The 12,837-nt window shown below is 51.4% G+C and overlaps 1 protein-coding gene across 1 annotated transcript in view; it reads right to left on the bottom strand.

The window, feature by feature from the left end:
• Csmd2 (CUB and Sushi multiple domains 2) overlaps positions 1-1,094 on the bottom strand; it is a 570,924-nt gene extending 569,830 nt beyond the window's left edge. The window contains exon 1 of the mRNA XM_059254992.1: positions 887-1,094. Coding sequence (XP_059110975.1) covers positions 887-1,094 — 208 coding nt within the window. The remainder of the gene's footprint in view (positions 1-886) is intronic.
• Positions 1,095-12,837: the final 11,743 nt, after the last annotated feature.

Here is a 12,837-nt window from a genome sequence, read left to right as displayed (position 1 = left end):
CGGGGCTCTCCTCACCCTTCAAGTCTGTCCCAACTAGCTAAACGAGACCGGGTCCTGCCACCCGCGCCACGGTTGCCGCAGCCCAGGCGTTCGGCTGCAGCAGGGCGCGGGAAAGGGCACTTTGGCGCGGAGTGGGAACCGAGCAAGGGGGATGTGTCGGCGCGGACCCTGGCGGCGACATTCCCCTCCCTCCCTCCCAACCTGGCACGACCCCCCCCACCTCCACCTCCAGTGGTTCAGCCCCCTCTAGCCCCCCACATAAGCCCTTCAAGAAAGATTGCATCGGACCCCCGACCTGGGCGCGCGCCTACCTGCATCCCGCCCCAAGCCCAAGCACCGAGGGGGCGGAGGGCGTGTTAGGAGGGGGGTGGTGACCGCAGTCTCTGGGCTGCTTGGGCGGGGGCAAGGGCTTTGGTCGGAGAAAATGGGCGGGGGCAGGGAAAGACAGACCCTGCAGACGCGGAGGGGGCGCACCGAGCCTCCAACCCCCGGGACGGGCGTGCCAGACATAATAGGGGAGCGGATGGGGGAGTAGGGCTCCGGGAAAGTTTATACCGGAAAAGCCTGGCACCTTGGGGGGGCTGGGAGGCTGGAGAAACTGAAGCCACAATCCAGGTGCCCCGCAACCCGGGGAGAGGATGTCTGTCTCCCAGGCCCCAAACACCAGCCGGATCCGGCCAAGTTGCGGCTGGGGTTGGGGACGTCCATGAGGGTAGAGGTGAGGACGTGGTCGAAGATGGAGTGGAGGATCTAGGCAGACAGAGGCGAAGATGAGAAGCAGGGTGGGTAATCGGGAGGAGGAAGCCAAGCCGGGGTGGGGGAAGGGACGGGGACCGCGTCGAGATTGGGTGGGCTCGGGTGGGGCGCGCGGCGCGGCCGGACTCACCCGCGGCAGCCGAGGCACTGAGCAGCCCCCAGCCCAGCAGCAGCAGTAGTGGCGGCGGTGGCGGCGGCGGCGGCGGCGGCGGTGGTGGCGGCGGGCGGCCCCAGCGACTCCCAGTGCCCGGCACAAGCGCCCAAATCCCGGTTTCGCCGCGAGCCCTCCCTGCCGGGCAGCCGCAACATCCCTGCTCCGGTGCCCGCGAGCGCGGCATGGCGCGGCCGGCAGCCCGAGGGAGAGGCTCCGCTCGCCGCCGAGGAGAAAGGAGGTCAGGAGAGCTCTGAAGCTTTTTTTTTTTTTTTTTTCCTTCCTGCTCCGGGAGAAAAAAAAAAAAAAAAAAAAAAAATCCCGGTACGCGGGAGCCCTGAGCTTCTGCGGCTGGAATGAACCAAGTGTCCGCCCGGCCGGGGAGAGGCGCGCTGCGCTCTCGGAAATGACTCGCTCCAATCCCGCTTCGCGGGGTTCGCGCCGGGGGGCGGGGGGGGGGGTGAATTATCCCCGGATTAATCACTCCGGAGCCGCTTCTCCGCCGCTCCAAATGCTGGGGGTGGAGGCGCAGCTAAGGAAAAAAAATGGGGGGGGGCGGTATTCAGCGCCACCTGCACCTCCACATAAACCACAAATTACATCTAAAGGGTTGTTTATTCCCATTTGTTTTACAATTGACCAGTTTCTTTTAAGTTCAGTCCTCCAGCTTTCATTTATAAGATCACCATTAATACACCCCCTCCCGTAGACACACATACACAAGCATAGAGACACACACTCGCACACACAGGCACACTCACGCCTCCTCTACGTTTGAAAATGGGAATGCTGTCTGGGGAAAGGTAGCCAAAGAAGATCGCAGTTCCCCGAGTCGTGGCTCTTAAGGGATAATTTTGGGGGCTAGCTTTGAACTTGCAGTCCCAGGGCTGGGGAGGACAGTCCGGGAGCTCAGTTCGCAATAGCTCATCCCAGGAGATGGGTGCGTGGACACAGGAGGAGGCAGGGTTAAGAACTGAAGAGTGAGTGAAACGGGGTGAAGGGTCCCTTTCACTAGGTCCAGGGCAGTCCTACCCCTAGCCTAAGACAAAATCGCAGGTGTGTGTACTGGGTTGGGGCAGGGGTGTGAGGTTGGCGGAAGGACTGTGTTAAGACTTACTTGTACAATTTATCCTCAAATTACGAATGGGCCCTGCTTGTCTCCCACATCTTCCCAGCCAGGGCCCCAAACCAGATGGGTTTCTCCCAAGGAAGTGAGCCCTTTTCTTCCTCAGGCCCGTAGCGGCTGCCTTCAGACCTCAAGGGCTCAACGTAGGTCCCCTCCCCATCCCCCACCCCGCCTCGGCAGCAGTCTGAGTCTGGTCTACCCTAGGCTGCTCTGCCAGTCACGATGGCTCCTTCGTTGTCAACGCCAAACTCCTGCCTAGGGCGAAGAGACGCTTAGGGAGGTGGGGGAGACCGGAGGGGACCACGAGCGGCAAGGCTGGGGGAGGAGGCCCCGCCTGGCGCGCGCAGCGTAGAAGCACCTGCCAGTGTACACCCCACCCCCTCTGCCAGAAGCACCCAGAGAGGCAGATCTTGCGTTTAGGGAGTCTGGCAACCGAGTGATTTGGCCAAGCTGGCGCTCTGGCATCCTGGAGGCTCAGGAGACAAGGACCACTGATGGCAGGCGGCGAGGCCGGGACATTTCCTGGGAAGGGCCAAGGGAGGGACTTCAGGGTTGGCGACTTGGGTTGAGGGGGTTGATGAAACCCAAGTTGGCCAGCTGTGGGCGAGCCTGGGAATTTTCCGGGAAAGGCATGCGGGAAGGCTTCGGGATTATGGCTAGGATTGGAGAGGAGGGGCACAGGCAGGAGGAGTGGACGCTAGTTTCTTATTCCCACCAAAAACTTGCCCCGCAGAGCCACGCTTTCTCAGAGCGCTTGGTATGAGTCTTTCTCCCTCCCCCACCCCACCCCTGGTGGTTCCGGTTTCCCTGCATGAGCTCATCTCACAGCTGGGGAGCCAGCCCGGTGGCCCCCGGGGTGGGCACGGAGAATTCTCTGAATCGCGGGCCCCATTCCCCACCCCCATCACACTTGCTTCCCTGGCCCCTACCGACAGGACCTTGATGCGTGCCAAGAACCAACTGAAGCAGCCAGAAAGCCCCAGTGAAAGGCCGGCTTTATGTGCCTGGGGCAGCGAGGAGGGGGTTATTCGCTTCCCATTGTCCAGACCCAGCCCCCAGCTAGCCTAGGCTGGCTGAGCATTCCCACCAGCCCTGCGGAGGGCTGGAGGGAGGGAGGATATGGTGCTGTGTGGCCTTAGGGGAGGTTTTCCTGCTTCCTGGACCTTGCCTAGGGTAGACTCTTGGCCCTTCCCCTCGCTCTTGTGAGCAGGGTTCTTTTCCAGGGAGAGGCACGCAGTGATGGCCAGGCCTCTGCAGCCTACAGCTGGGCTGTTCCATAATTGTGGGGCTCAAAGCCAGTGGACTTTCTCCTACCCAAGAAGCCGGCTGACTGGAACTAACAGATGAAGTTCACCCTGAATTCCTCTGGGAAAATGACTGTTTAGCTCTCCACTCTTCCCGGGGCTTGTGGAAGGCAGGGGCACAGTTTTAATCCCTGTAAACGACCCACTTACTCATATCCTCCACCTCTGGGGCTTACTCTGATCTATTTGGGTCCACACAAATTTACCCAGCGCCTCCTGTGTTCAGGGGCCCCGTGCTAGGCTGTGCTGTGAGCCCTGTGGAGATGCTCAGTGTGTGGTCCGGGTTTGGGAGGAAGCAGAGGTGGAAACCCACAGGTAAAACTGATCCAGCCAGACAGCTATAATCACCACAGATGAAGAAGAAGCATGCTACACAGATCCGCATCGGCACACTACGGTGGCTTTGGACTTGGTGTATCAAGAAGGCTAATTTAAGGAGGCCAGGAGGATCTGGGCTGGACCATGATGCCAGGATAAGGACTTGAAGAGGATGAAGATCCATTTACACAACGTGTTAGAAAAGAAATAGACAGGATAGTGGACATTTCTTAACCTGATGAAGCCATTAAGTAAGCAAGCATGCCTAAGGTTCCTATCGAAGGGTGCTGATGAAGGAAAGGTGGAAGACTATGGGGTGAATTTCACGGGCATCATCTGGGAAGCTCTCTGTGATGTGACCATGAAAACGGATCTAAAATTAAGCAAGTCGCAAAGGGGGTTCTGTACCGAGGGATCAGGCAAGACCTTCCTCGTGGGAAGGCTCCAAGTGACAGAGAGTAAGGCTGGAGTGAGGTGAACAGGGAAGATGGTCCAGAGATGCAGAGATGGAGGGCTGACTCAGGCCGGGAGGCAGATCATGCAGATCTCCTTGGGGCTGGTGAGGATTTGGACTTTATCCTATGCAATGGGAAAGAGCTGTATCTTCTTGCTAGGGCTAAAATAACTGCAGCTTGTGTGGCTTAAGCAACAATGATTTCCTCACAGCTATGGAGGCTCCAGACGTCCCTGAGCGTGGCCCCTCCTGAGGCCTCTTTCCTTGGCTTGTAGATATAAGGGACTTCTTGCATCTTCCCAGGTGCTCCCCTCTACACACCTGCACCCAGAGTTCCTCCTTTTAGAGGGAATCAATCATTTTGGGTTAAGATCCCACCCTAACAATCTCATTTTGACTTAATTGCCTCTTTAAAAACTCTATCTTCGAATAAAGTCACATACTAAAAACGGGGGAGGTGACATCAAGTTACATCTTTTGGGAAGTGGGAGCACAACCTAACACGTGGGAAGAGCTTTTCAGGTGGAGGAGGAGCAGACAGATGACAATCAGAACACCTATCTAAGCGGGTGTCTGTTAGGGCTGAAGGTACAGTTCAGTGGTAGAGTGGCTGGCTGGCTGGCTGGCTGGCATGAAGCCCTGAGTTTGAGCCCCAGCATGGAGTATGAGAGTAAAGGAGTATGAGAGATGGGTGTTTGCTAAGCTGTGGGCATCACAGAGGATTGTATGTAGTAAGACTTACTGTGGAAGGTGGATGCAGTGCTGGTTTTAAGAGGTATATTTCCCTTTCTAGCCCATGGAGCCAAGTGGCACAGCACTTCGTGTACTCTGTCTGACCTCTCTGCGAAGAATGAAAAGGAAGAGGAGGAACAGAGGAGAAGTGACCGCTCAGGAGGCCACTGCAATGGCCCGAGGAATATGGGCAAAGGCAGGACTGAAGAGATGGGAGCGGGCTATGTCGATTGAAACCAGCAGAGAGGCTGAGAAGTAGGAATCGAGACATTCCAGGCCCTCATCCCTCAGGCCCAGGAAAGCGTGGCTGTCAGCCCAGAGCCACCCCTTCCTTTCCCCCAGATAAGCAATAGGCAGCCTTGGGTCAAGGTCTCTTCATAATATCACATTGCAGGAAGAAAGAAAGGAAAAAAAAAAAGCCAGTGCAGCGTAGTGACTTGCCAAGATAAGCCTAATATCCAGATAAGATCGTAGTTTGTTTTAGAAAGAAAACAAAGCCTCATGCTTTGGAGAACTCAGGCTGATTCAACTAAGCACTGTAGTCTGGGTGCCCTGAAACTTTCATTCTGACCCAAGAAGAAAATCAAAGAGCCTTCTGAAGCTGGGAGAGAGAGGACGAAAAAACGGAGAGGAGAGTTGTGCGGAGGGAGCACAAATGGCCGCCAAAGCCATGTGAGGGCTAGGCTGGGCTGTGGATGCTGAGGGATGAGGAGTGAGCCTTCAGAGGGTGTTTGGAGCCAGGGCTGGCCTGGGAAGGAAGGATGGGGTCCGCCTGAGAGTGGGGTTCTAACCCTGGGTGTGATTAGACCGAACTGAGGATTTCTCAAGGGTGAGGCTGGTGCTCTGGTGCTAGTAGGATGGGGGACAGAATCGTGGATGAACAGCCCAGGAGGAGCCACACTGAGCTCGGAACACAGAGGGAGACCTGAGCAGGACCGCAGTCCAAGCTATTCCCTCCAGTGCTACTGAGTGTCGGGACCACCACATTCTCGTATTCTTCCGGGAAAATCTCTAGTTGTGAACGGGCTCACACGGGGGACAAGACACTTCAGTTTTTTTTTCCCTGTGTGTGCCAAGTCGTAATCCATAGAAAAGGGGCTGCCCAGGCTTATCATAGCTCCTTAAAGCTCCCCTCAATAGCCGTTTAGCTTCCACACTCCACTTCCCCCGCCTGCAACATCACTTCCTCTCCTAAGTACTACCCAGCTCAAGTGCCACCTCCCCCAGGCAGCCTTTTGTAAGTTTTCCCCACTCTGCCCCCCTGTTGGGTGGGATGATGCTTTAGTCACAGGCTACTAGCTGGACATCACTCATACCTCCTTCCCTTTTCATAACAGAGATTCTTAATGGAGGATCATTTTTCCCTCCAGGGCACATCTGACTGTGTGTGCAGGCATTTTTCCTTGTCTCACTGACAGCCAGTACTGGTGTCTAGGAGACAGAGGCCAAGGTTACTGCTAACTAGCCTATGATGCCTGGAGAGGCTCTTTCCACCCCTAAAGAATGGTCCCACCCAAACGTCAACAGTGTAGTGCTGAGCTGTCTGTGAGAAGTGAATGCTCAGTCGGGACTCCATCTCCCAGCCACCTTTGCAGTTGGGTGCAGTGTGAGACAGGTATTAGCCAAAGGGGTATAAGCAAGAGTGGACTAGATTTAGAACATTTGGGAATGGCTAAACCACAGAGAAGATGAAGCCTGGGTCTCTAAGTCACCGTGGGAAGGAAAGTCGCCTGCCCACCAGAAATACCCATCCTGGACCATTCTGTGTATAATATTCTTGAACAGTACTAAGGCATTGAGTGACTGGGGGCTGTTATAGCAGCTAGTCACACCCTGGCATAGCTTTGTTTCCTTTGTGTTTTCTTAGGCAGCCACGTTCATGAACTCCTCACTTACTCGTTCATTCATGCTACAAGCATTCCCTTATATGCTCTGTGCTAGGGTTCAAAGAAACACTCGGAAAGAACGAGACATCTCCCAAGGCTGCTGTCCTGACCTGGTTGATGGTGCACTAAGAAGAGCTAAACAACGAAGCCCAGTTAACTATGCTAGGTGATGGGATGGGATGGAAACAAGAGCACCTCCATGCTCAGTCAAGAGGCAGGGAGGTAGGTGGGAAGTAGCATTTTCTAGAAAGAAATCCCAGAGCGGCTAGTGCAGGGAGGTAAGATAACCGTAAGATGATGCTGCACCAGGTTGTGGCACCAAGAAAGGGCATAGGGGAAGGCACCACAGGCCTCTGTCTGTGCCACTCCAGGCTCTCTACTGGCCAGTTTTCTCATTTGCTATCCCCCAGGCTGACTGGAAGCTCCTGGTGGCAAAAACTTTATCTCGTCCCTTGAGTTCCCAGTGCCTGGAATTCTTTCCTCTCGAATGACCCAGGAGGCTTTTCCTTCCAGCCTTTTCAGAACAGAACTCATTTCTAACTTCTGTTCAGTCCTCCTGTTCAGTGAACACTGTCCATACCCACATAGACTCCAGAACCTGACACCTGGATAGTCACCCTGCTCCCCCATGTCCACATGATCATTAGTCTTCTAAAATCAGCCCCCTTAATACCAGATCCTGAGCGAGACCCCATTATCTGTCCTTCTGTTTACGTCTAACCACTAAGTAAGGCAGAGGCACCCGCCTCTGCTCATGCCCTCACCAATCCCACTCTGCCATCAATTCTCTTTTAAAATATGGACTTCATAATTCCACTGCCCTCCCTGGACTTTCTGTGAGCCTGCAGGGTGAAATCCAAACTCCTGCCAGCCCCCCCAACCCCAAAGGGTCTTGTCTCCATTGTCTGTCTTTGTGCTGCTGAGCTCGCGTTTCCTTGGTCTTGACCTCCTTGCTCCAGCCCTACCGAGGCCCTCACATTCTTACAGGGAGCCTTCCTTCAGGGTCCTGCTGTGTGTTGCTGTGTCTACCTGGAATGCTTCCCACCCCCTCCTGCATCTGGCCTTCACCTGCTTGCCCTTCAAAACTTAGTACAGATGTGAGAGTTCTCAAGCGTTCCTCCGCCAGTGCCTTGGTGGATTTTGTAACTTGAATGTGAAATGTCTCGCCTAGGTTCACATGCTGGAACACTCATTCGATCTCAGGCTGTCTGTGAAATGTCTCACAGAGGTTCACATGCTGGAACACTTTGTCTCGGGCTGACTGAGAAAGCTGTGGAAACTTTAGGAAGTGGATCCTTGCCAGAGGTCTGACCCACTCCCTCTTCAGGCTCTTCTTCCTGAATGTGGATAAGGCCTTTCTCCTTTAAGTTGCTTCCACTAGGGTGTTTTAGCACAGCAACAGACCATTAACTAAGTCAGTGGACATTCCGTGAACTTGGATGACTGGTTGGATTCAGGGCTGGATAGATAAGGGGATGGGTGAGTGAATGGCTAGATGAATGAATGGACAGATGGCTAAATCCTTGAGAAGATTCTCAGTAGTATTTGTGAAATGGACTCACTACTGTCTCCTGGGCTTCATTGACTGCATTTCTTAAAGAAATGCCTTCCCTGAGTTATGATTTAATGTTACACTCTCTATCTTCAGAGAGCCCTGATATGAGAAACTGACCACCTTAACAGCATCGCTGTCTTTTAGGAAAGCAGAACGGAATATATTGCCCACTATGTCACTCAGTGTCCTTTATGCAAGGACTCATGATAAATTCATGCTTGGGGTTATTTCCAGGAAACACTTTGTCTCTGCAGATGAAGATATGTGTTTTCTGCTGTCAGGAAATAAAAACTGCCTCTCGACTTGTTTCCACTTCTGCTTTAGCTCACAAGTAGGGATACCTAGTTTTATTACCTCATTACCTCCATGCAGACAGACCAATTCAGGGGCCTGAAAGCAGCAAGTCTTCCTGCCTTCTTCCAATGGAGTCAGTTTGGGCTTAACTCTGTAATGCCAAATTTTGTACTTGTAAGTCTGAAAGCCTCCTCGAATCAGTACGGTGACCAATGTCCCAGTGCAGAAGTCAAGAAAGGCAAAGTAAAGCAGGAAGCTTCTAGTTGGTGGCTTAGTTAGGGTTTCTAGTGCTATGATAAAACACCATGAAAGAACTACTTGGGAAGAAAAGGGTTTATTTCATCTGACACTTCAGGTCACACTCTAAAACTGAGGGAATTCAGGCAGGATGGGAGCTGATGCAGAGGGCCGTGGAGGAGTGTTCTGACTGGCTTGCTCCCCGTGGCTTGCTCAGCCTTTCTTGGAACACCCTGGACCAGCAACCCAGGGGTATCACCACGCACAATGAGCTGGGCTGTCCCACGTCAATCATCATTCAGGAAAGTGCTCCACAGGCCAGTCTGGTGTGGGCGTTTTCTCACCTGAGGTTTCCTCTTCCTGAATTACCCTAGCTTGTATCAGGTGGACAAAAACTAGCCAACTCAGCAGGGATCTTGTATAGAATGTCTCCAGAAATCTCCAGGTGGCTAGCATAACTGGTCTAGCAGGGGGACCAAAATGGGAGCCAGCCTGATTCTGGCTTTTATTGTTATCTCATTGGGCCACCCTCGCAAGCCACTTCTGCAGACTGCTAGGTTTCAACCCTGGGACAAATGGCAGAGGTGCCTATTTAGCATAACAAAGTGGACAAGGCTGCCAGATTCTCCCAGCATCCCTCAGTCCCTTCCTGTTACACAGTCCTCCTGGCCTGCATACCCTGCCCCCTACCCTAAACTTCTCCAGCCCAGGAGCTGGGCTGCCCTTCCCCCAGCTTCCTTCCCCTATATAATCCAAGCATTTTGGTTTCCTGGTCTTTTAGTCTACTCTGGGCCTCCCAGCTGTTCCACCTGGTTCCCCTCTCTCCCCTTTCCCCTCCCCGCCACTCCTCACATGGCTCAGGGTCATGTTCACTCTGGACATTCCCAGATGCCCCTGCCTCTGACATATCTATAATAAACTCTCTCCTCTACCATATCTAGGAGCAGTCATGCCCTTTCCTTTTTATTTCTTTTATTTCTTTCTTTTTTTTTGTTCCTCAAACCATGGCCTTGCTTTACCCCAGATCTCATAGACTGACATTTTTACAAGATTGCTCATAATAATTGCTGATAATAATATTGATTTTCTTGTACCGAGGGCCAGACTTCATACTGGGAATCTTACATGCATCTTGCCCTGTTTATTTTTTTTAATTTATTTTTACTTTTTTAAGTACTGGGGATTGAGCCTAGGGCCTCATGCTAGACAAGAGCTCCACCACACACACACACACACACACACACACACACACACACACACACATATATCCCAGCCTGCATTTCCCTATTCAAAATCCCCTTAACTCCTTGTTGTAGTCCCTTTGCATATGAAGGCAATCCCTAAGGCACAGGGCAAGTAAGGGAAAAGGAGGACAGACATTTTAACTCAAGTGCCTCAGTTGCTACCTTCCAAGCTCCTGCCTACCTCCTCACCTGTGGGCCCAAAGGACGAATACTCTCCCACCACAATGTCAGTGGTGGTGTTGCCCGGGAGACAGACGACAGGAGTCACAGTCTTGCTTCCAGAACACTGTATGCTCCTTTCCAGAGCCCTGGAAATGGCTGGCCAGCCTACAGCCTTCTTCCATTGCTGAGACAAGATGACAGCAACTTCCTCTTTTTCCTGATACTTTGCTCCTCAAGAAGTTTGGGATCCTCGGATATCCCAGTCCCTACCTCTGGGCAGTTTGACCCTTTAGATATGAAGGAAATGGGAATGGGGTGGGGTTGTCTATAGATATTTTTAGGGACTCGCAAAAGAATTTGAGGCCAGAAAATTTTTATTAGCCCCACAAGAAAAAGAAGAAAACAGCAACATGGAAATCAGTAAATATTTAATCAAATGCAAAGTGTAACATTATGGCAACTTCATTAACTGTCGAATTTGGTAGGCATAAAAATTTTATTACATTTAATAAGGATTTATAGGTTAGAGTTTTTCTCGATGCACAAGATTTCCTGAGTAGGCAACAAGATTGGGGAGAAACAACAATTGACCATAAATTAATTAAATAATTACTCGTGGTTTAAATATATCTCTGGCTGCCCTGGACCTCACTATGTCAACTAGGTTGGATTCACACTTATAAAGAGATCCTCCTGCCTCAGCTTCCTGACAGCTGGCTCTTGGTTTTCTTTTTCCTTATGCATGCTTGGGTAAGTACTTTGAGTTGTACCCAATGCTCCATTGAGATTTTAAAAGAGCCCAAGACACACCCCCTTTTCTGAGTTTTGCCACCTAGTCTGTTTGTCAGATGCAGAAGTAGCCTTTGGCTGGAGGGCACATAGGAATGCTGCTTTCCCCTGAGACTTTTCTAGTTGGGGCTGGAGAGAGAGTGCATTTGGTAGGGTGCCTGCCTAACCTTCACAAGACCTTGCTTTCAGTTTCCAGCCCCTATGAACAAGGTGTGGCAGTGTGTGCCTGGAATCCCAACATAGCCTTGGGAAGTACAGCCGGGGTGTGTGTGTGTGTGTGTGTGTGTGTGTGTGTGTGTGTGTGTGTGTGTGAGATTATCCTTGGGCTACACGCAACCATGTTTTTGTTTCTCTAAAAAAGGAAAGATAGGCACAAAGAAAGTAGGAAAAGGGTGGGTAAGAGGAAGAAAGCAAGAATCCTCTCCAATGACAGCTAACGTTCACTGGAGACAGTGTATTCACCAAACTACTGAGCTCTTCACACATATTGTCTCAATTGTCACCAAACAGCTCTCTGAGGTCAGGGTTTTTATTGGGTCTGTTTTGTAGAGAAGCCAACTGAAGCACCAAGGGCGAAACAAGCTGCTCAGGGTCATATTCAGAGTAACAGGGAATTTAAGAACTTTTCCAAATTAAAAATAATTCATAAATGAAATGGTGTCTGTGACCATTAATGGCAGGCTTCAAGAAAACAAAAAAACAAAACAAAACAAAACAAAAACCTGGAAGCCAAGCCTGTCTTCTTCAGTACTCTATCTTCAGCCTCTACCAGTCTTGGGAGCTAGGGGGACATAACTCCCTGGACACTGGAATTAGCTTAGTCTGTGCCAAGCATTGGTGGGTTGCTTTGCTCCTTCATGAAGTGGTGATCTGTCTAGGGTACAGGACTTCTCTAATCCCTGTGCCTTACACTATGGGGGCCCATGACTTGTGTTCAAAAATGTAACCAGTGGTGGGGTGGGGGTCAGGTAGGAACGATACATGCACAAAATGCTTGATGCACAAGCATGAGAAAGAGTTCATCTACCCAGTATTCACATAAAAAGCCAAGTGGGTGTAGCAACCCTCTTGTAATACCAGGATCTGGGAGGCTGAGGGAGATTTACCCTAGGCAAGCTGGCTAGCTGATCTAGCTCAAATGAAGAGCTCTTGGTTAGATGAGGGACCCTGGCCCAGTAAACAAAATAGAGAGAAATCAAGGAAGACACCTGAAGTCAATCTCTGACCTCCATATGAATGTGCACATACATGTACTCAAGTACACACACATACACACAGAAAGAGAGAGAGAGAGGTAAGCCTACATACACAACACACACACACACACACACACACACGCACATGCACAAATGCAAAAGTAATCACAGCCTGGTGAGGCTCACTTGATGACTTCCCCAGTTAAAATTCTCTATCGCTTCACTTAGCCCAGAAGCCACAGCTCTGAGATTCCAATAGCATACATTTCAATGTAATCAAAAAGCAAACCAATGCATGGTGCTTTGATGGGCCTCTTCTGTGCCAGGTGTTGTTCTAGCAATTACTATGTGCTAAGCAATTACTTCATAACAGAGCATCTAGCACCAGGTCCATTCTACCCAGCCCTAGAGAGCTGCTTCTCTCTGCTTTCCCAACACTGGGATTGTATGCAAGTACCACTCATTCAGTTCAGGACACAGGGAATGGTGCCACCCACAGTGGATGGATCATCTCACCTCAACATAATCTATGTTGATTATCTGTCTCAGTTAGGGTTTCTATTGTTGTGAAGAGACACCATTACCATGGCGACTCTTTTAAAAGAAAACATTTCACTGAGGTGGTGGCTGACA

This window comes from Peromyscus eremicus, chromosome 2, assembly GCF_949786415.1.
Source record: "Peromyscus eremicus chromosome 2, PerEre_H2_v1, whole genome shotgun sequence".
NCBI classification, from domain to species: Eukaryota; Metazoa; Chordata; class Mammalia; order Rodentia; family Cricetidae; genus Peromyscus; species Peromyscus eremicus.
The sequence above is the reverse complement of the archived record's forward strand: the minus strand, read 5'-3'. Positions and strand labels throughout refer to the sequence as shown.